The 24033-nt window shown below is 39.0% G+C and overlaps 1 protein-coding gene across 6 annotated transcripts in view; it reads left to right on the top strand.

Annotated features, from left to right (window-relative positions):
* Nucleotides 1-19166, top strand: part of TMEM131L (transmembrane 131 like) — an 86427-nt gene extending 67261 nt beyond the window's left edge. For 3 of the 6 annotated variants that reach the window (XM_042468394.1, XM_042468389.1, XM_042468388.1), the window contains 15 exons: nt 691-833; nt 1466-1652; nt 4115-4300; nt 5207-5356; nt 5888-6504; nt 8044-8198; nt 10383-10507; nt 10997-11151; nt 11926-12111; nt 13651-13729; nt 14745-14830; nt 15226-15346; nt 15488-15576; nt 16362-16504; nt 18732-19166. In XM_042468394.1, coding sequence (XP_042324328.1) covers nt 691-833; nt 1466-1652; nt 4115-4300; nt 5207-5356; nt 5888-6504; nt 8044-8198; nt 10383-10507; nt 10997-11151; nt 11926-12111; nt 13651-13729; nt 14745-14830; nt 15226-15346; nt 15488-15576; nt 16362-16504; nt 18732-19010 — 2701 coding nt within the window. In that variant the 3' untranslated portion in view covers nt 19011-19166. The remainder of the gene's footprint in view (nt 1-690; nt 834-1465; nt 1653-4114; nt 4301-5206; nt 5357-5887; nt 6505-8043; nt 8199-10382; nt 10508-10996; nt 11152-11925; nt 12112-13650; nt 13730-14744; nt 14831-15225; nt 15347-15487; nt 15577-16361; nt 16505-18731) is intronic. The other 3 variants (XM_042468392.1, XM_042468390.1, XM_042468393.1) reach the window with 3 other exon arrangements.
* The last annotated feature ends 4867 nt before the right edge of the window (nt 19167-24033 follow it).

Below are 24033 nucleotides of genomic sequence, written 5' to 3'. Positions count from 1 at the left end.
TCTGGCAGCTTTGGGGGCATGTTGTTAAGATGATGCATCCCCCAAAGCAGCTGGAAGCTGCTCTAACACCACAAAAAGGAGCCCGCTGCCACTGCAGAAAGGAGTTGTTTTAAACCAACTCCTGGCTGGCACAGCTTGGGACCTGCAGCGGTGGCCTGCTTTGGGAATAGGCCATGCAATTTCCATGGTCCTGGACTGATTGTGGCTGGAGCGGCCAGAGGCCGCTCCTTCCCAGCCATCTGTTTCGCCCGTCAATCTAAGGATTGGATACTGGATGCCCTTATGCTAATTACAGTCTCCCACATAATCATAGATATCCCCATCTTCTGCCAACCCATCTGCAAGAGATAGATGTAGAGCAGGAATGCCTCACCAACAACATGTGCCACTAAAATTTGGGAGCGGAACAAAAAAAACTCCTTTAAAACAGGGGTTGGAATTATGCAGCCATCCACATATTGTTAGACTTCTGTCCAGCACAGCCAACAATCATATATCTGGATGGCTGCATAATTCTCATGTAGGGTAGAAATAGTATACAGTCATATGAATTTCATTTTGCTTCAGCAGTGCAAAAAGCTGAAATGTTTTTCCAAGAGAGGCACGCATCTTGAACGAGGAGCGAAATGGCTGGAAACTGACTTTCCTTTTCTTAAATTTAGTTGTAAAGGCCTCCTTACTTTGTTACAGGAATAATTTGACTGTTCTGGATGTGGTTTATGTTGAAGGCATTGGAGCCAGAGAACTATTGAAAGTAGGGGGAAGGTTGCCAGGGGCAGGAGGATCCCTTCGGTTTAAGGTGCCGGAGTCAACCCTCATGGACTGCAGGCAACGTGAGTGATAATCTGTATGACAGGAAGGGATGGAGTGATGTGTGCATGGTATAAAAAGATGCGTATGGTAATGGGCAGTCATGCATCAGAATGTTTTCTGTACTTATCATACATGATCTCAGAGCCCAAGCATTCAGATGGTACATTGATAGCTACCTATTGGCATTTGAAAGGGATAAATTTCCATAGTGGGAATTCAAGTACTGAGAAAGTCCTTTCAGAAGCTGCAGATATTTTATTTGTGCCAGTGGGAATGACAGTTGTCCACAAAATCCAGTCAGGGTTATATAGAGAATATTCTTTCCCGATATAGTGTCTGTTTGCTAACACAACCATATTTCCTGCTGTAAATTTTTGAATGAATGTAATTCTACTGTCATCACATTGATAATCATATGCTAATGCATCTATTCCCTATATGCAAAGAAAATATTGCATTAGCAGCAGTGTTGCATGCCACCATGTGGTCCCCCACCTCTCTGCCATGATATATATAAATGCGTTTTAATATAGTAGTGGAGAAATTGAATTTTTCTCATTAGCAAATCGGTACTCCAAAATAGCTTTAAATGATGAATGTAAAAATAACTAAATGTTGGTTCTGTGTTGGGGTTTTTTTCTTTTCTTTTCAGAACTGAAAGATGGCAAGCAAATTTTATCTATTACAAAGAACTTTAAAGTTGAAAATATTGGTCATCTTCCTATTACTGTAACCTCTATGAAGATTAATGGATACAGTTGCCAAGGATATGGGTTTGAAGTACTTGAATGTCATGATTTTTTTCTGGCACAAAATTCTTCACGGGAAATTAGCATTGTGTAAGCATTTGCCTTTAACAAACAAAGAACTTATTTTAATCTCCTTAGCAAGTAGGATGCTAGTTCCTTTAAATGGTTTCCTCTTTCCTCAAATATATTACAAATTTCTCATTCTTCAAAGAATTTAATGATACTATTTCTATGGCATGGTTTAAATTGTCTGCAGTTTATGATATTATTTTTATGCACCTACTGACAAGGAATTATTTGCCTCATTGGAGGCAGTGCTCATAATTCTTAGTATTTTGGGCAGTGTGCTTTAAGAATTTTTAAGAATGTAAATCTTCATTTTAATGCTAGATTTGAGTCAGGGATTAAATGTTGTCCAAAATTAATTTTTTTTCTTCCAAGGTGTGGTGATATAATGTAGACGATATACCAAATTGTGTGATCCTGCACCAGACAGCTCGTACAGCTCTTTTTCCATCTTATTCATTAGTCAATATAATGTAGTATCATTATCTAGGGCAGGGATGGCCAAACATAAATAATCTGAAAGCCACATATGATAAACATCAGCCGTTTGAGAGCTGCAGTACATATGCTAATATTACACACGTTGTTACATTCATGTTGTTAAAAATAAACTGAAAAGAAACATTAACATCCAACACATGCAATGCAACCACACTGTTAAGCACCTAGTATCACATTAAGACCCTGATAATTTCACCACCAGGAACACAGCCACACATGCCACAATCACACAATTGGAAGTTGCATCAACTACAACTAACATTGTCAGCGCTGGCTTGTACAGTTTACTGATTCTCCAGCACAATCAGTCTGTAATCCTTACCAATCCAAATTATCTTTATTCTCTGACTCAAATCTAGCATAAAGATTTAAATTCTTAAAAAATATTTAATATTGAATCACATTAAATTTATTTTTTAATTCAATTAACTATGGGCCAATACAGAGTGGCACTTTGTGCCAGCCTGTGGCCGGAGCCAGGGTGCAGCACCTGCACACTGGATGCCCTATCCCTGTCCCCAGGGTGCCATTTTGGTGCACACCAGTCTACACAGCGCGCACCATCATGGCGCAACTTCAGGGCTGCATCTGTATGATGCAGCACCGAAGGGGCATCATAAAGCCATGCTGCTGTGGCTATGGCGCCCCTTCGGAGGTGCAAAATTAACCTTTTGTATGAATTGTAATTCAAAAAGGAGGCAACATTCTTCTGTGAAGTGCACATTATATGTCAGAGAGCTGCATGTGGTTCATGAAGCATGGTTTGGCTGATGTAGGGCTTCCAAACTATTTACAAAAGTCCTTAAACCTATAAATTAGGGTTCTTATATGAATCATTTAATTGTAGCAGATATGGTTTAGCATGCTATTCCAGATTAAGTCTCTAGTAGTTTGTTTTTATCATCATCATATTCCCAAAACAACTCAGTAGAGCAGTAGTAATCATAACAATTTGAAAGATATAAAAAAGACCATAGTTATGTATACAGTAAGTAAATATGTAATAAAATATTGATCAGTCCATGCTGCCAAATAAATAAATTAATGTAATCCAACAGTTGTAAAATGAATTGTGAGAAAGAATAAATCCTAATGCATAGGTAAAAGTACATCACATACAAAGCCAAAATTTAATGTGATTTCCACAAAAGCAATGCAAGATATTTCACAGTTAGCCTTCACATGCTGGCTGACAAATGAATCTGTCATTCATGGCTACTGTCTCACAACTGTAGATCCTACTCAGAGAGCTAAGGATTTCCACTACTCTTTCAAGCCCACTGCACTCACTGTTTTGATATCATGGAATCACTCTTCACCAAACACACTTTTTAGTACAGCCTGTGAGGGCGAAGGTTTCAGAGTGTTGGTCTTGGGACAAGGCAAGAGGAAGTATTCCCCTGTTTATGTTACTCCTGCCAGGAAGAACTCTTCCCAGCACTTTTCAGACCAGGTAGAATCTGATTTCTCTTTGGCTTTATTTTGAAATGAGTCACAGAAAGCCTCGGTTAGACACAGAGAGTAAAGATGATTTCAGGATGATACAGCTGGCTGAGATGGAGAGAGAAGTGCTGGAGCAACAAGCACTAGCCACAGAAGTTCGTTGAAACCACATAGAAGAAAAATGTGGAAGTCAGTCAATCATCTTGTTAAAGGTGTTCCAGTATTTTCCCAATACTTTAAGGCTCCTGCATAAATCCTGCCTCAACAGAAGAGAGATAGGATATTCTTGGGGAATATATAGAACTGGATAGCTGTGACTGTGAGAAGCATGTTTTATGGTTCTATGTGTTGGAAGAAACACCTATGAATCACAAGAATATGGCACTGGGGGGCAGGAGTCTTACTCTTTGAGAAAATAATAGGTTTCTATAGAACCTAAATCTCCACATAGATACCTCAGCAATAAAACAAGCTAGATAGTAATATTAAAACATTGATGGTGTCACTGCTTTGTCTTTTCTCCTCATTCTTCTTTGATGCAGGTTTACCCCAGATTTCACTTCTTCTTGGGTTATTCGTGAGCTGACCTTAGTAACGGCTGCTGGTGTTGAGTTCCACTTCACACTCAATGTGACTCTTCCTCATCATCTTTTACCCCTGTGTGCAGATGTGGTGCCTGGACCCAGCTGGGAAGAATCCTTCTGGAGGTTTACAGTGCTCTTTGTTAGGTAAAACATTTCATTCTCAATTTGATACTATTTAATTTATCAAATCAAATCCGTAACCAAAGCTAGAATAACTACTCAGTTAAGCTCTTTTGATCAGCTGTTTTTTTATTAAATGCCACTGGAGCATTTCTTTTTGTTGCCTTTTCTATATATAGTAGCTAGATTTTGGAAAACTCAATATTTTGAACTACGAGTCTCAGAATCTCCAAGCCAGCATGGGCACTGAAAGTAACTTTTCCAAATTCTACTGTTAAGATTAGTGTAGCTGGTATTAAATACTGAAGCTTTGAACATGCATGAGTGGAAAAATTGCATTGATTTTGGTGGCGAAGAAATCTGCCAGAGAATCTTAACAACTAACTGGTTTACTTGTTTACTTTACTTACAATATATAAGGGCAACTATTAGAGATAGGGGATTTCTCAACTATCCACTACTGTACACCTAGCTTTGCATAGGTGGCAAAAATAATAGAAAATGAAGACATTGTTAGGGTAGGCTCCTAAATGGAAACTGAGAACTCTGTGGGTGAATATTTTGCTCTCATTTGGGATAAGAAATATAGATTTTTGAAGGGATGATCCAGGCCCTAACTTCTGATAAAGGGTGTATGCTGTTGCGAAGTCTTGTGCCTCAGACATATTATGCCTCACCTTCCAACTGGCCATTGTGATGTGTCAGGTTTAGTAAACTATCTGAAGTCCTCACAGACTCCACAGAAGCCTATAACAGAGTATTTAATCAAGGATTTTCCATCAGATTATTTATCTGTACTATAGACAAATGTTGACTGTAACATTTTTAACTATATTCATAGTCATCCATTAAATTGGATATTCTTTTTGGATGTTTCCTCTAATATCTTAAACAGCTTAACTTTGCTGTAATATTTTATCTGTTTTTCAGTTTGTCTCTACTTGGTGTGATTTTGATAGCTTTCCAACAAGCACAGTACATTCTAACAGAATTTGTGAAGTCAAGACAGAGGACAAATCCTAATTCTTCTCCATTGCAAAACAGTAGTTCTGTGGACATCATCAGCTCTGACTCTTACAAGTAATAAAACCTTTTCTTTCTGTGAAAAATTCTGAGGGGAAAACTAGTGGGTGTTGCTTCAGTTTGATTCTGATAATTGGTAAGTGTAAGGAGTAATTATAATTTTTATAGGGAGATAGCAGCTCTTCAAATTTAAATAACCAGTTGACACGATTAACATGATAATAAAAGCACCTGATAACATACTTCATGGAGATGTGCAAACTGTCTCCACATCAGGAGGCTGAATATTGTATAGGGGAATAAATGAAATATGAAAGTTATATTCCATAAATGATAGACATTCAGAAAGCATAAGGCACTTGTGCTTCCTGTTCTTCAACAGTCTGTTATGGAAAGTCAACTCAAGTATATTGGTTAGTATTATAAAGTCTCATAAGAAAGTACGTTTTTGTCAAAGAAAAGCCAAAATATTATCCAGTTGATTCCCCACGGAGTTGGGGAGCATAGTCACTTTTAAAAAATTGTCTTTATTATTAATAAACACTGCATTTTTGTAGAATAAATATTTTAATTTTATTTCAAATCCAGGAGCAGCTGCAAAACCTTTACAGATACTTACAGCTCTTCTGATAAAGGAAAAGGAAAAGGATCTCTCTCTGTAGGCACATCAACCAGTCGTAGCCAGAATGCTGCCAAGAGGAGCCCAGCAACATATAGTCATTCTCAGAAGAAACACAAATGTTCTGTATATTATGGTAAACAGAAATCAAACACGGCAGCTGGTAGCACCATTCTCACTACTGATGACAAACAAAGCCAGACAACTGAAAATCAAACCTCAGCACCAAAGGAGGACATTTGCACTGTTAATGAAAGCTGGCTGAGCCTGAAGTATGCAAATAGCATAAATGTAAACCTGCAAAAGAACTTGACACACCCAGAGAACTTTCTAGATAAGGAAGAAATTGCATTGAAAAATGCAACACTTATGAAAAATACTTCTTCAGAGTGCAGTTTGAAGGAGAGTCTTCGAACAAATATGTTTCCTAAGGAAACGAATCTTAAAACTTCAGAAAATGTAGCTGAACTCAAAGAACCTGATCTGTGTTCTTTGAAGTCATCAAAAAAGCTGTCTGAAAGTCGTTTTCCAAGACATTCACCTCAGCAGCAATCGGAATATCTAGATGTTTCCAGGAAGAATAATGGTAATCTTTTTAGTAGTGAAAGGGAATGTTTTGAATATGTGCCAGTACAGTCAAGATTTTTCCATTCCTTGAGCACCAAGTTTCTGCTAAATCACTTGGTGTTTGGATGCCTGCAAAAAAATACAGATGTATCTTTAAGTTATCGAACTTAAAATAACTTAATTATTTTATTATGTATATTATGTTTTTATGTATTTATATATTCCTAAAGGTCAAACTGCCATAGTTTATGGTAATTACAAGACAGAAATACAGATGGAACTGCAACATTTGTGCATTCTAAACTACAGTAGGCCCTTGATATCCACTGGGGTTTGGTTCCAGGAACCTTATGGGTACCAAAATCAGTGGATCCTCAAGACCCAGTAAATATAATGACAAGGTGAAATGGTGCCTCTTATAAAAATAGCAAAACCAAGGTTTGCTTTTTTGAATATATTGGAATATTTTCAAGCTGTTGAATTCATGGATAAAGAATCAGTGGATATGGAGGGCTGACTGTAATGATGGCTTGTTTTTTGTTTGTTTATGCCAGTTCTTATTTTGAACTCTTATTTACAGTGCTCCTGTGCCATACGTGGGTGCACTATATGCAGCTTCAAACATACACTGAAACCATATGGCAATGAAACAAATGGTGTACGTCTGTGGCGCACGTGCCACGCTGCAAGCAAGTGCCCCATTGTTTGCAATGGGGCGCAAGCATATGTAGGATTTCCCTTATGTTGGGGGGTGGATCTGGAACGGATCCCCTGCATAAGGGAAGGGTCCACTGTACCTTATTTATATTCCAAACTAAAAAGGATCTTTGAAAATGCTAGGTAATTCAAACATTTAGTCATTATAGTGAAGGTTTTTTATCAGAGGTTCTCTCCCCCCCCCCCCCCGGGTATTCTCCTCTGAAAAGAGCAGCCCTTATGTCAGAGAAAAAATAACTTTTGTGTAATTATAGATTGGAAAAGTAAACCTTTTTGGACTACAATTACCAGAATCCCTTAGCCACTGTGGTCAATGGCCATACTGCCTAGGAAAACCCAAAGTCTAAAATATAATTTTAATGTGCTCTCAATCTAATTCACAATCTGAGAATTTTCTAGTTTTAAATTTTATTTTTGAAAGTTTATTTGTATGCTGAGATGCAGTTTCCTAAGAGAATTCTATAATTTTCAGGAATTAACTACTAAACAACATCATAGAATGATGGTGTAGACTGAAAAACTGTGATGTTAGGCTCATTATGCATAGAAACAAAAATTGTTCTAAAAATTTACATTGTGTTACTTTGTAGATTTGATACCTTATTTTTGTGAAGGTAGGGAAATAGAAACATTAATGTGAAGTGTTGCATGAGAAGTGGCCCTGGGCTGGATCCAGGCTTCTTTATACTTCAAATAGTCCCACTGAAATTAATGTGTAAATCTCATTGATTTCAGTGTATTTTCTCACTGCCTGGATCCAGCTTCATCTCTTCCAAGCCTGGATCCAACTTTATGTCTTCCAAGCCTGGGTAATCTGAGGGTAATATTATCTTTTTTTCAGGAAATAGTCAGCAAGTGCCTCTCAGGAATGAACCAGAAAACTATGAGACTTTGAAAAAACAGGTTAACACAAAGCCTTCCACAGAGAAGGTGATAAATAAAGGATCTAAAGATGAACCAGTGTGTTGTAGAAAAGAGGAACTTTCTTCTGCTGAGGTTTGAATTATTGCTTACTTCTGCTTTTAATATTTGCATGCATACATGAGCATAGTTTCAGGAATACACAAAAATAAGAAGTGAGATGACATGCTAATGGGGAAGAGTAGTGGTATTTCTCGGCATGTAACAATTTGAGGGAATACAATCTGCATTGGTGACTGGTTTCTATGGTGGTGCTTGAGATTTTGGTTTTGTGTGTAGGATGTGGGAAATTTTGTCATACTGGACACTTTTTTTTACATTAAATAAGATGAAATGCCAAGACTATATGTTTTTAACTCCTAAAATATGAATTTGACTTTTTAATAGTGCATTTAGAGTCCAAGTACATGACAGCATTTGTTGCAGTGCTATCCAGTACAGTGCACCCGCGCCGCCATGTGCACGAGCCCCATTCAGTTAAATGGGGCTTGAGCATGTGTGGTATTTGCTTTACGCGGGGGAGTCCAGAATGGATCTCCCGCGTAAAGCAAGAGTGGACTGTAAGAGGCTGCTATATCCATTCACCTCTACTTGTGTGGACTTGCAACTCAGATGAGTTCTTAAGGGCAGTCAGAAACATACTCAGGTTGCAATCTTACACTCTCTTGGCAAGAGAAAATTCCACTAAACTCATTGGAGTTTACTTTGAGGTGAGTTATACTGTATAGTGCACTTGATCCAAAAATTTTAGTTATTCTAATTGTTTTAGGCTACGTCTACACTGCCAAATTAATGTGGTTTGATACCACTTTAATTGCCATAGCTCTATGCTATTACCAGTCCTTAGGAGTGGCTCAAATTACACTTTTTGCTTGATTATTATTTTCTAATGCTGGGATTTGTAGCTTGTAGTGAGATATTTAGTTTCTCTGTCAGAGTTCTGGTGCCACAACAAACTACAGATCCCAGGATTCCATATGATTGAGCCATGACAATTAAAACATTGTCAGACTATATTAATTCTGCAGTATGGCAGCAGCCTGAAAAGAGTTAAGCATTTCTATAGCTGTACAATTTAAAGCTGAAATAACTTTTTAGGCACCTTTTTTCCTTATGAGATTAGCAATTCAGGTGAATAGAACAGGTGAGGCCAGGGGGGAAAAAGTGAAGAAAGGCATGATTTATAGTGGGTGAGCTTATAACTAAACTGGTCGTAAATCTGAAAGATGGTTCTGGTTTTAATCCAACACAAACTGTATAGACCATTGTTCCTTGGATTTCAACTTTTTATGTCTCTGTGGCATTTAGTTGAGGAATGAATCAAGAAATATGAAGGGTGAAGAGAATGAAACATTTTTGTATTTCAGCATCAGAAGGCTATTTACCAGTCCTTAAGAGTGGCTCAAATTACACTTTTTGCTTGATTATTATTTTCTAACTATAGTGTTGTGACATTAAAGTCTACCAGACTGTTAATTCCTCCTTCAGTCCCATTCTTGGGAGAAAGGCAGGATATAAATAAAGTGATTGACTGACTGACTGACTGACTGACTGAGTGATTGATTGGGAGATGTTCACACAGACTTACAGTTTTAAGCATACTTGCCTAGAATGACAAGCCATAACTCTGTAGAATTTCTGCTTATTGAAAGCAGCATGCTGTTATGCATACTATTCTGTTGATTCTTCCATGATATGGACTGGCTGAATAAAATCATGCACCTTCCAAACCATCATTTGCCATAATGTGTGAACATGGCCCACAGTGCAGAAGTGATGATTTGTGTATCCTCATGGTATTGCATTTCAACTTCCATCTTCCCTTACCACTGTGAGTTTTAGCTAAGTGTGACAAGAGTTGGCCTCACCAATATCTAGAGAGCCATCCCTTTCCTAGGATTATTTCTTTTTACTGTCATGGGAGAGACAGGGCAGACCACTGAGTTCTGAGTTCAGATGTCATGGTAAACCAACAATGGAAGTTTTACAGTGGGAGTAATTGGGCAGTACAGTGCGCCCACATAATACTCGAACGTCTTTTATGGGGTTGCAATACGCATGAGCCCCATTATTTTCAATGGGGCTCGAGCATATGCGCAATTTGCCTTACACAGAAGGGTCTGGAACGGATCCCCTACATAAGGCAAGGGCGCACTGTATTCATTACTAGACCGTCTCATTCCCAATATAAATGTTGTTCTACATGAAGGGGCCATTGAGTACATATGTTATATGATCAAGGCTTGTTTTTGCTTTCAGCAGGAAGATGTTCAACAGAAAAGTAGATCTCAGGAGAAAAGAGAAGGACACTTACCAAATACAAGTTGGATTCGACATAGAACAAACAGAAAAAATAAGAAGAAGCATATTAATATATCTGCACGGTATGTATTGTTATCCCTATCTGTGACAATCTTTTATTAGAGGAAGTCCTGTAATATTTCTACTAATTAAATTTTATTGGACTATGTTCTCAGAAGGCCCCTGAGGTTTTGTTGATTTTCCATCTGGCCAGCAGCTTCTGTCATTGTTCCAGAGGGTCCCTGATCCTCCAGTGGATTAGAAGGGACACAGGTACAGCAGGGGGAGGAAAAAGCAGCTGGATTAGAAGACTTCCACAGACAGAAGAAATCTTATTTGGAGGAGACAAATTCTGATTCATGCCATTCTTTTTTATTACTTCCATTATTACCCCCCAAAGACTTTAAAGTGTTGTTAGCAACTCTCTGAGACTGACTGTGAGAAAAACTCTGTGAGCGTCTTCCTTCTTTTAATGATAAACATATCAGTTGTTTCCATACCTGCTATTTAAAATACATCATGATTGAAAGAGAAAACAATATCTTTCTTATGCATGTGTTGGTTTGTTCTAGGGTTCCAGAACAGACAGAACTGAAGCATGTATGCAGTGAATTTGAAAGACCAGAACTTAGAACTAACATTAACATAAGAAATTGGTGTGTTCAGAGCAATGGGGAAATTTGTAAAGGAGATGAGAAAATGGGCTTCTCTACACAGAGAGAAGCAGGTACGTAACGAAACATGAATGAAAAGCAAGTACAGTGGACCCTTGTTATACGCTGGGGTTTGGTTTCAAGATCCCCTGTGGATAACAAAATCTGTGGATGCTCAAGTCCTATTAAATATAATGACATAGCAAAATGATGTCCCTTATAAAAAATGGAAAATGAAGATTTGATATTTGAAATTTATACTTTTTTGAACATTTTCAAACCGTAGATGCTTGAATACGTATATAAAAAATCTCTGTGTAAGGAGGGCCGACTGTACAGTCATCCCTCCCGATTTGCAGGGGATGCATTCCGGGACACTCCCCCCCCCCCCCCCCCCCCCCCGCGAATTGGGAAAATGCCAATATTGTATTGCTTGGGTTTCAATAGTGGCATACTTCGGTGTGCACCATTGTCCCTTCCTGCTTGCTGTCTGTGAACGGGCGAGACTTCAGACTCCAAGTCGCGAAGGAGAGACAACTGTATTAGTAGTAGTTCTATGTCCTTTTTTGGGAATGCACATTCTCACTTGGTGACCACTTGTGGAGTGCAGTTAAAGTGCAAAAAAAGAACAATTTAGAAATGAGTTCTCTTATCCCAACCAGTTAGCCACTGTGAAAATGCTCTCAACTTGGAAAGATACTGAAGGGGGGTGGGGGAGAGAATATAAGAGAATGTCCAGTGTCATTGTAATTGTATGTTTGCCTACTAGCGGTAATAAGCTGTCAAGACTCATATGGTTTAGTTTTGTTAAGAATTTCTTCTCTATTTCCCTTCAATTTTTCCACTAGAAGGTTTCTACCAATGGCCCAAAAAGAAGTGCCTGGAAAGGTTTTGCTCAGATTCAAGCTCAGACTGTGGAAGCTCTTCTGGGGGTGTACGTGCCAGTCGGGGCAGCTGGGGCAGCTGGAGCAGCACCAGTAGTTCTGATGGGGATAAAAAGCCAATGATTCCCAACAGACACTTCCTTCCTTCCAGTAAGTGGAACCAGATGTCTGTGTCTGGGTGTTCATCTCTGTTTGTTCGCTTCTTTTAAAGCATCATTGTACACCCACGTCAATTATATATCATGAGGACCATATTTTAAAACCTAAAATTATATTTAAAAATATGCATAAGAGTTACTAGGTATCACAAAGTAGTTTCCAAGTTCTTTAAATGTTTTAATTCGGTAACAAGAATTTTCCTACTTTGTCTTTCATCTCTGTTAACTGTGTTGTCATATTTCAGTATTGGGAGATTACCTGAATATGGTATAATAAATGTGTACAGAGTTGAAGGGAACCCTAGAAGTTAATTTTAAATGAAAGTTACTATCAATTACAGATAAAACATATCTAGGGGTAGTTGTGTTGGCCATAAAGCAAAACACAATGCATCCAAAATCTATAAAATAGCAATACCTATATACCAACCAAAAATGCACAAAATAAATCATGTGAGTTTTCTAAGCTCCACTGGCTCCTTCATCAGGCAAAGGTATTAAAAAATCATATGGGAGATGGGTATGGAGAAATGACAGTGTTAGAATTACAGGCCTACATTTTAAGATGTTGTTGTCAGTTAAGATGGTCTGGAGGAGTATAATTGCAGACAGATGCCACTCCCCACTCTGTCTATGTGGGCACTGGGAGACAAAGACTCATACAGTTCATACAACAAACTGCCAATTCCATTAACAGAAAAAGTAACTTCCCTTGAGATTCAGGGTATTTCTATCCTGAGTGAAGCCGTTTACCCACTTCTTAAACAGAAAATTAACTTCTCCAAAACCTGTGACTGTTGCATCTGGAAAAACCTTTATGTGCTGTAGAAGTAAAATCTGCCAAATGCAGTCCCAGTGAAAATGTTGTACCTTTGTTAGATGTAGAAACCTCAAGGAATTCAGTGTCAGTCTCTTGGCTCCCTCTTCTTTAGGATTCTCCTGTTGCAGCTAAAATGCTGTATACTCATTTCTTTTAAGGTTGTACGTGGCACCTTAAAAGAAAGTACAGTGCTCCCACATCATATATATATATATATATATGCATGCTGAAAGCCGTGCCAGAAGAAGCCTTGGCATACACTGGAAGGGGGTAATGACACACATGCCCATGGCTCACGTGTTGCACCCTAGCCCCATTATTTTTAATGGAGCTTGAGCATACACGGAATTCCTCTTACACGGGGGGTGGGGGGTGGAACAGATCCCCTGTGTAAGGGAAGGGGCCACTATATTTGCATATTTGAAAGCTATTATGTAACAGTGGTATAAGTAAGTATAGTGGTCTGTTTTAAGACTTTTGTCTTAAAACCCATAAAAACCCTATGGACTATGAACAGATCACACTCTCTCAGCCTTAGAGGAAAGCAATAGCAAACCCGCTTTGAAACAATCTTCCCAAGAAAACTCTGTGATAGGATCACTCTTGTTGTATTCCAGACTGCATATACCCCTAGTGGTTAATGAACTATTAAACGTTGCTTTAACGTGAATATACTTGTTAAAAAGTCTGATTTGTTACTGCTTTTTATAGGGGAAACAATTTCATGCAGTGATTTTCCAGCTGAAACACCCATCACATTAAACTTGTCTCACAACATCTGCAACACCAGGTAAATGTTTTAATAATTATCCTTTTCTGTAAAGCAGTTTGGCCCCTTCAGCCCTAAATTTACTTAGTATATGAAACTGAATGGGAGAGGGAGTAAGTATTATACAGTAATTCAATTTATACTACAGGTTGAGTCTCCATTATCTGGATTTCCAAAATCCAAAGCACTCCAACAAACAAAACTTTTACAATTGGTGGCTGAGATAGTGACATCTTTTCTTTCTGGTGGTTCAATGTACACAAATTTTGTTTCATGCACTAAATTATTAAAATTATTTTATAAAATTACTTTCAGGCTATTATGTGTATAAGGTGTATATGAAACATAAATTAATTATGTGTTTAATAGCAATAGCAATAGCAAGTACATTTCTATACCGCTTATCAGTGCATTTACACCCTCCCTAAGTGGTTTACACCTGTAAGCTAATTGCCGCCAACAATCTGGGTACTTGATCTCCTTGGAAGGATGCAAGCCTGAGTCGAGCCTGAGCCCTTTCATTGGTATCGAACGTGGAAATTTATGGTTTGTGAGTGAGTGGCTGCAGTACAGGCATTTAACCACTGTGCCACCCTTTAAACTTGAGTCCCATATTTAAGATATCTTATTATGCACATATATGCAAATTCATATATTCCAGAATCCAAAAATTTCAAAATCCAAAAAACTTCTGGCTCCAAGCATTTCAGATAAGGGATACTCAACCTGTATTTAGTTTTTTCTTGTTTGGCATTTTTGGCATATTTTCTATTTCTAGTAAGCAGTTAATTGTAAAGATAGAACTGTGACCCTTCCTTCCCATTAATTGTTATTTAGCCCAGTTTATACTTGTAATATCTGCCTGGTTCTTCATTCCTGTGTATGTGGAGTGTATTTTCCATGTTGAAATGAATGTAGATTTATCAGAACTACGACCTATGCAGAGATCACTTGATGGCATACATATCTTTCATACTGTGACAACTATAATTGGTCATTCCAAATATAAAATAAGTTGTTTATAATTTGTCTTTAGCAGGGATATGAATAGTGTCACCCAATATCCAGAGAATCTGTGTCCTAACTTCACTGACATCACTGTAGATCCAGATAAAAATAAAGGTCAGTTGAATGAAATTGCATCACTGATATTGCTGCTTGACTGATGTTTCACTGTGTTACTCAGGAGTGTTACAACCTTTAATAATCTTTTTTTAAAAAAGGAAATTGCCTCTTAAGTTTTAAAATCAAATTTTCTTCTGTCCATTTTTTCATGTTTGAGAGCTTAGTGATCATACATTTCTTGTGTATTGTTCTAATGCTTGTTATGAAAATGGCAGGATCTTTTCATTGGAAAAATGTTTACAACTAATTAAGAGACCATGTGCCAAAGTGTAAAGAAGAAATTTGAATTTACTGTTTATTGGTCCTGCATGTGGGATATGTTGCAGAAAGCAGCAGTGAATTGCACCTTGAGTTGTAGGTTAAACAGTTGACCATTTTACTTGCCTTTCTAGGTCTCTATCCAACAGGAGACCTGTGGCCACCTCAATCTGTCTGCCTGGCTAATAGTGTGAACTATAACCTTGAGAACAACATTTCATGCATGATTCAGGAGAACCCTTCATTACACAATGGGTAAGTGGCCTTCCCCTCCTTTCATACATATTTTGCTAAAACAATAATGTCATTCTATGACACTGCAAGTATTTTTTCATAACTGAAGAAGGCTTTTAATTTATTAGGGTTTCTAAAATCAGAAACTTCATCTTGTTACAGCTTCATTGATTGGAATGCATCTTGTGATGGCCAGTTTACCAGCATGTACTGTCCAGTAGAAATGAATGAATACAATAGTTTTCCAGAAGGTGAGTCTCCAGTGATCTATAAGCAGTTCTATATGAGCAGAAGTGCACTTGACCTAGGGTTTGTCATTTCCCATCTGATGTTGTTATAGTGAGAAGCGTCAGACATTAATTGATAGTTTCTGAGTATCATCCCAGTTTCTGTACATGCTTTTCATCCTGCCCTCCCTTGTCTGTCTGGCAAACTGATCACTGTGACCAGGGTAGCCATAGTACTTAGTCCTGTTTAAATATTTAAAGGGATGTCATATTGAGGAGGGAGCAAGCTTGTTTTCTGCTGCTCCAGAGAACAGGACACGGAACAATGGATGCAAACTGCAGGAAAAGAGATTCCACCTTAACATTAGGAGGAACTTCCTGACAGTAAGGGCTGTTCAACAGTGGAACACACTCTCTCGGAGAGTGATGGCGTCTTCTTCCTTGGAAGTCTTTAAATAGAGGCTGGATGGCCATCTGTTGGGGATGCTTTGACTGAGAGTTTCTGCATGGCAGGGGGTTGGACTGGATGGCCTTTGTGGTCTCTATTCTATTTGGACTCCTGTCAGGCAGATGATGTTGTGCCTCTGTAGGTCCACATATCCTCTTGCTTAGCACAACATCCTGTGTTGCTCTGTCTTTCCCAGATGAACTTCAGCAACCCCCCCCCCCCCCCAAAAAACAAGATATAAAAGATAGCCAAAGACTATTGCAAAAAAACAAACATTTTTTAAAGTATGAAGATAGGTAACAGTGTGACGTGTACATTTGGTTGAACAATATCAGAAAAGTTGCTTTATTCTGAATTACAGAAAATATGAACTACCACAATGGCTTTCCATGTCATGCAGAAGTTCAGAATACAGCCTTCATTGATCACAACTGTCAGTCCACTTGGAACACCCCACCCAATCTCCCTCCAACTTGGGAACCCACCCCTTATATCAACCCAACAGTAAGTGTCATATATATTATGTTAATATGATCTGTGAAGTTGAAGGCTTTCATGGCCGGCATCCATAGTTTTTCGTGGGTTTTTCGGGTCATGTGGCCATGTTCTAGCAGAGCATCTGTGGCTGGCATCTTCACGACTAAACAAATGCAAATGAGAAATCTCCCAGGGTCAGGGGTTTCCCAGAAGACAATGAGCACTAATCAAGCAGACACTAATCCTCTTTTGCAGACCCTCCCACCCTGAGGCCTGCCATTAGCAACAGAACAATACACATGCAAATCACTCCTGCCTTCCCAGGTCACACAATATTGATACCCAACTCTTTTCCAGGCAAGCATTCTCTGGAGATGCCAGCCACAGATGCTGGCGAAACATCAGGAATAAACTCTTCTAGAACATGGCCACTTTTCTAGTCATTTGTGACTGTACTTTGAATACATTTTGCTACTCATTTCTTTTTCATAGATTTGAATAAAATAGACATATTTTGAAGTTCAACCCAGCTGTCTTAAGTTTTTATTCCACCTGATTTGGTACTAATTTTGTTGCAGTTGGTACAAATATTCCAAATGCTAGTTATGCAGTTCAGTTTGCATTTGAGTGTTTCGTCTATGGAACTTGAACAAATATTGGAAAAATACTATAAGGAAATTTACTTGGGAAATAGACATTTTAGTTGGCTTTCAGCTGTGTCAGTTTGCAATTGAATTACAAGCAATTAACAACTATCTGCTCATGGCATTCTTCAGACATTTAAAAACGGAGAACTAGCATAGAAACAGAAGTGGGAAATAGCATAGGAAACAGATGTGGTCAGGAAAGTTTCTTTCAGCAGCAATCACACTAGGCTTCATAGCTAGTGTGGCTTGCATAGATTATTCAGTTTGTTGTTTCTTCAGTCCTAAGGATGAAATCCTTGTTTTGGAAGACAGTGTGCATGTTTATTTATATTTGTGTATGCATGTGTGCACATATGTATGTATGTATGTATGTATGTATGTATGTATATGAGAGAGTGAAAGGAAGCTTGCAAGCTAACTAGTCTTGTGCTTCTTTCTCTGTCAGTGTTTGTGCTTTCAGTATGAATAGTAAAGAAAAGCAAGAAGGGTTGCTCTGGCATTATTTCTATTTTGACAAAGCCAGAAAAGTGTAGTTATGCCTTGGTTGACAAACGTTTCAAAAAACAGTACGGTTATTCTATTACTTGAGTAGCACAGGATGTTCTCTGTGCTTCATTTTTTTGCCCAACATTCTGTCATTTCAGTGTTGCAGCTTTTACTTACAGATTTGGTGTGTGTGTGTGTGTGTGTGTGAGAGAGAGAGAGAGAGAGAGGGAGAGAGAGAAATTTCTGGGGAAACAGTTTGGGTAATGGTTGATTGCACTGCATCCTTTTAGCCCTCCAGTATTAATAGCAGCAGGCTTACCTTACTAATGCCTTGGCCTTACTACTCCATATGGTGCAGCATATCCCACTCCATATGATGCAGCAGGCTTAGTTCCATCACTTTTTGTGCTAAGGGCAAGTTTCCTTACTCTTTCAAAGATTTAAGGAGATGAATAGAATGCATGTCATCATTTTTACTTCCTGGAGCCCAACTGTTGAATCAATGCCATCTGTTAATTTTCTGCAATCAATGCACTTTTCATCCATAGTTCCATATGGGCCATGCAGTAAAGGGTTTTAACATTAGCCTGTAATTTAAAGGCATATGTATATATTGTTTAATATGGACACTTCAGTCCAATCCCTTCTATTCAAGTCTCTGGGTTTTTCATCTCCCTCCTCCCAGCATTATTTGAGTTATTAAGTGATATGCAAGACTTCACTGCTCTAATATTACAGCTAGAGTTATTCACAGGTTTTCCAGTTTCACAGGGGTCCTGCACCCCTAATCCCAGCAAATCTGGAGGGCAGTCTGTATAACTTCCTCATGTCCTCAATTTCTTTCTGTTTCAGTTCCTGGGTTTCTGAATTCCTTTGTCTCAATGCTACTTGAGGTATTAAGAAAACATGTTGAGTACATGATTCTAATATTGTAATTTCCCTCTGTCCCTGGTGTGCTTTTTATTTTTTAAATCTTTGCCTAGTGAAGCAGTGTGTGGGTTTGAAATCTTGCCACAATTGTGTGCCTTTTTGGCTGGTGTAATGACGGTATTATAATAGTGTGGATTTCGGTAAATGTACAAGTGTATATCACATTCTCTGTATTTTCTCTTGTCTTTCAGTCCTACCTCTCAAGCACAAGGAGTCTCTCACCCATGTCTGGACTGTTTGGTTCTATCTGGGCACCACAGAGTGATGTTTATGAAAGCTGCTGCCCAGTCAGTGCTACAAATCAGCATTCAGCTCAGGTGGAAAACCAGGCAGTTATTTGTAAGCAGGAATATTACCCGAGGTTTAACCCATTCCGTGCCTATATGAATTTAGACATATGGACGTCAGCAGCAAACCGGAATGCAAATTTCCCTCTTTCTAGGGACTCTGGTTATTGTGGAAATGTGTGAAAAGGAAATTGTTTTGTTTTTGTTTTTTAAAAAAATGTGAAATAAATATGCTTTCAGTTTTGATTACTAGAATAAGCTGGTTGTTGAACTAGAATTCAATGTTGGTGGATATTTTGGCACTTTTGTATGGAAAATAAACTTTTTTTTTTTACTGAAGTATTTACATGTTCTGTTTCCAAAATATGAAGATTCTTTAGTAATAGGCTTGAGGTGGTGGTTGAAAGCAACAAACCTGCATCTCTATATTTGTCAAAATATACAGTAGCTGTAGCATACTAGAACAGTGATACCCAAACTTTGGTCCTTCAGGTGTTTTAGCTTTCAAATCCCAGCAGCCACAGTCAGCTTGGTTAAGTCAGGAATTCTGGGAGCAGAAGTACAAAACATCTGGAGGACAAAACTTTGAGAAACAGTGTACTAGAATATCATGTGCGTGGCAATGAAGGAAAAAACTACTGGGCTCTGACTTGTTTAGCTCGGGAGGATTCTTTCCTCAACCAGCACTTGCTGGCTTAACAGTAACTAAAAAGGCACTGTAAAATAGACAATTTCCCTCCGATAGCCCAATGAAATGTCCATTGGAGTGCTGCACATTGAGATGTGTAATCAGATTGGCTTGCTTGACCAGAGGCTAAATGACCATCTGTAAGGGGTGCTTTAACTGTGGATTCATGCTTTGCCAGAAGTTTGAACTAAATGATTCTTGGCATACCTTCCAAATATTCTGTGTTTGGAGTATAAACTCAATGATGTATCTTCCAAGTTTTGGATGGAGGCTTAGATTTCCTGGAATGGCACAGAAAAGAAGACTTTGAAGTTCCCCTGGCCAGAAGCTCACTGAAAGGAGAGAAAGTTAAGCAGTCCCTCCCAGATGGCACTTATAATGGGACATCCAAGGCTGTTCTCTAGTGAATAACATCAGTTCCCTGCCAGGAATCCCTCACTTTACACTGAATTACTTAAAAGCCCTGTATTTCACAAGGCAAAGATGGCGGGTTACAATTTCAGCTGGCAGGCTCTCTTCTGCCTTTCTCTAGGCCAAGGGCTGAAATGAGCAGGAATACATTAAAACTGTAACATATAAGATTATCGCACTGGGGTTAAAACGTTCTCCGGTGCGTTCTAACGTGCACGTGCAGAGGCGCGCATGGAGCGTGATGGGAACCCGATGGGGCCCAGAATGCTATTTTACCACACAGCGGAATGCCGCCATTGCTGCTGGGCATTCCCATTGAGTTCAAGGGACACCATTTCTGGGGACGCTTTGAAACAGTTACCAGAAATGACATCCCCTGGAATTCAATGCGAACATGATGGGAATGCCCGGCGGCGTTCTGCTGTGTGGTAAAATAGCGTTCTGGGCCCCATCGGGTTCCTTTCACACTCCATGCGTGTCCCCACGCGTGCATGTTAGAACGCACCGGGGAACGTTTTAACCCCGGTGCGAAAATCTTCATAGTTTTAGTGAAGCGCATACTTAAGGGAGGCTGAACATCTGCTTGAAATTGTACATACACAACCAGAGTTAACTCTAATCTTGAACAGAGGTTATGGTTGTCTTGTGTATAGTTTATAGGTAAATATGGAAAGTGAAACAAAAAAGAAAAAAAGAAGGTTCATTAGTAATAAGATTGAGGATTTAAGACTTTAGTAATAAGCCTGAAGCACATGAAATGTTAGTTTTCCGACTGTAACAGAGTTTACTGTTAATCCATTGTGGCCTCTTGTTATTGAAACAACACATGTAAGAAAAATAGATCAGGCTGTGAGAACACAAACTTGACCTGGAAGGGAGCAGTGCAGTGGCAGCAAAATGTAGAGCTAGGAAGTGAGTTGCTACCACGAGTAACAGGAACAGCAATTGTCAGCAAAGACTACATCACTTGAACAGGTCCTGTTCCTGCCACTCCACTACTTGTTGCATAAATTTGCTGATATCAAGTAAACATATTGGCATACAACACCTCACAATTCATTCTTCTGTTAAGATACATGGGAGTTTGCATAGCTTTCAGGAAGTTCTTGATAAACAATGCAGTTAAAAAATCACACCATGCTGGCCATTTCCAAATGCAGTAGGTTACATCATTACTGCAGACAGTATGCCAAGTTCCTTGCATTTTGCAATCCCTCCACAAGCCTGTAACTCATTTAATAGCCTGACCATTTATTAATTTAAGTATTTGTTTATTGCTTTTCAGTATACCATCACTGAAGTAATCGACAGCAAATAAAAATATAAAAATACTTTTAAGAAACCAGACTAAAGTACTTTTTAAAACAGTATTTCAAAACATATAGGAAAGCCACTCAGTTTTTAAAGTCTTGACTGTCAGAACTGAATACAGATGGGAGCCAGCTTGACTGGAGGCTCCACAACCAGGGTGCCACTACAGAGAAGGCCCTGTCTTGCATCCTCACCAACTTAGCATCTCAATGTGTTAGGACACACAACAGCGTATTTGCTGAGCACCTCAAATTCCAGGCAGAGTCATGGAGGGAAGGCAGTCTTTCAGTAAGTCCTAAACAATGTCTTTTTAATGTCAAAACTAACACTTCAAATTGAGCTCCGAAGCAGATTGGTAGCCAGTACACTTGGTACAAAACTAATGGAATGTCATCTCTAAGGTGAACACCTGATAACATTATGGCTGCTGCATTTTACTTTAGCTGTCATTTTCAAGAACGGCCCCACATACAACACATTGCAGGGGTTAATCAAGAGGTAAGTAACACAGTAGTACAAATGCGGCCAAATCTGCCTTCCCTCAGAAGGAACACAAAACACCAAGCAAACCCTGGGTAAAGACAATCCTGGCCAGCATTCTAGGATCAATGCTGGATCGAAGAACATCACAAACCTGAGAACCTGGTTTTACCAATAAAGTGCAACTCTATAGACCAGGTTGTAATCCCAATCCCAGGTTTGTTTTTCTGTCAATCAACAGAACATCTATTTTGTCTGAATAGATCTCAGTTCACACTGCATTCAGATAATGATTCAGGATTTACATAACCCCCTTGGCATTAGTTGTAAGAAAGAGTAAGGTTTGTTGTTAACTGTCTTCAGGTTGATGGCAACCCTGTAGATGAGACATCTTGACCCTCTTGTCTTCCACTGCTCTGCTTAAGTCCTTCAAATTCCTACCCGTGACTTCCCTAACTGAGTCCCATTCATCTAGCATGCAGTCTTCCTCTTTTTCTACTTCCTTCTATCTTTCCTAGTATTGGTGGGATACAGACCACCCAAAAAGGGTGGTCTCCCACTGCCCTGGTTTGCTCTGCGAGGGAGCCACAGCGGACAAACCGCGCAGCTCCGTCGTGGAACAAAAAGAACCCGCAAAAAGCAGGTTCTTGTACGCCTTTGTGACACTGCAATGCACCAATGGCGCACTTGCGGCATCACAAAGGCTGGGATGTGCGGACACTGAGCGTTCTTCACGTCAAAATGGCATTGCCCGTGTGTACAGGGTGCCGCCATTTTGATGCCCCCATCACGTGCTAGGGGTGAGGCCAATATGGACGGTGCAGCCAACCCCTAGCACGTAATGGGGGCGCTGCAAAGGACCATATGAGTTAAGCCTTTCATGATATAAAGTATAATAGCCTCAGTTTGATCTTGGCTTCCAGGGAGATTTCAGGCTTGATCTGAGCTCCACTCTGAGCGACCCAATTCTCAGAATTCCATAGCATGGTGCCAGGGCAGTTAAAGCTGGGTCAAACTGGATTATTTCTGCAGTGTGGATGCAGCCTCAGAAGGAAGTTCCAGAGCTTGGGAGCAGCTACAGAAAATGCCCAGATGCATCAGCAAGGGTGTTTCTTTTGATAGATAGCATTGTTTAACAAGAACTTTATCTAACACTGGGTTTGCTGATACAGTCAGAACATAATACAGTCGTCGACCCTTCTTATACACTGATTTTTTTTTTACATGGATTGAAGCATACATGGTTTGAAAATGTTCCAAAAAATATAAATTTCAAATATCAAACCTTGATTTTCCATTTTTTATAAGGGACACCATTTTGCTATGTCATTATATTTAATGGGACTTGAGCATCCACAGATTTTGTTATTCACGGGGGATCTTGGAACCAAACCCCAGCGTATAACAAGGGTCCACTGTAATCTCCAAACGGATCAGTCGAATCTTGATTATTGTACTTAAAACATTTATTGTACCTTTGCTGGGTACTGTTCCAGGAACTGCAGTTAAGTGAAGTGCTCAGAGTAAAGCTAAACTGAACCCAGTTCTTTAGGATTAAAGAACAACTTCCTATCTGTACAGCTTTGTCATATCTGATTTGCTATCTACACCGGCTCAATTGGTTTGGCCATAAGCTATTAAGAAATCCTGAAACACTAATACAGTATAAAATAAAATACAAGGATACAAAACCAGAGGTCATGACAAAAAACATTAACGCATAGTAACTTATTACTATATTTTGTATCCAGTGTTTTTACAGTTGCAACCAAAACAGCTTACACCACAAATACATAGCTATATGGAAATGAATATGAGTTAACCATAAAGTGACTTGGCTAGCATAATATAACCAGACAAAAAACTGACAGCAGTGTGGATAAAGTATCAGCAGTAACTCTAGACACTTATTTGCAAGTATGTATTATTAAATTCAGTGACATATAAAAGTGAGAATCAGGAGACCTTCCAGCTGCCTATTAATGGTTCCTAGCAAAAGTCTCTTTTGAAATGAATGTTTCAAATATTGTTTGACACACGAGAGGTGAGAAACGTGTGGTCCCAAAAATGTTGTTGAACTGCAGCTCACAGCAGTCTTCACCATTGGTTATGCTGGGTTGGGCTGCTGGGGGTTGCAGCTCAACAACATTTGCAGAACCACACAATTCCCATTGCATTTGAAGGTTTGTATTCTATCGTTATAATACTACTTTCAAAAGGACTCTGGGTTTTATTTTATATGTAGCCTCTAACATTTGATAAGCACAAAACTTTTGAAATGTGGTCTTAGAAGCTGAACTAGGGGGTTGAACTAGA

Source organism: Sceloporus undulatus, chromosome 5 (assembly GCF_019175285.1).
Source record: "Sceloporus undulatus isolate JIND9_A2432 ecotype Alabama chromosome 5, SceUnd_v1.1, whole genome shotgun sequence".
Taxonomy (NCBI): Eukaryota; Metazoa; Chordata; class Lepidosauria; order Squamata; family Phrynosomatidae; genus Sceloporus; species Sceloporus undulatus.
The sequence above is the reverse complement of the archived record's forward strand: the minus strand, read 5'-3'. Positions and strand labels throughout refer to the sequence as shown.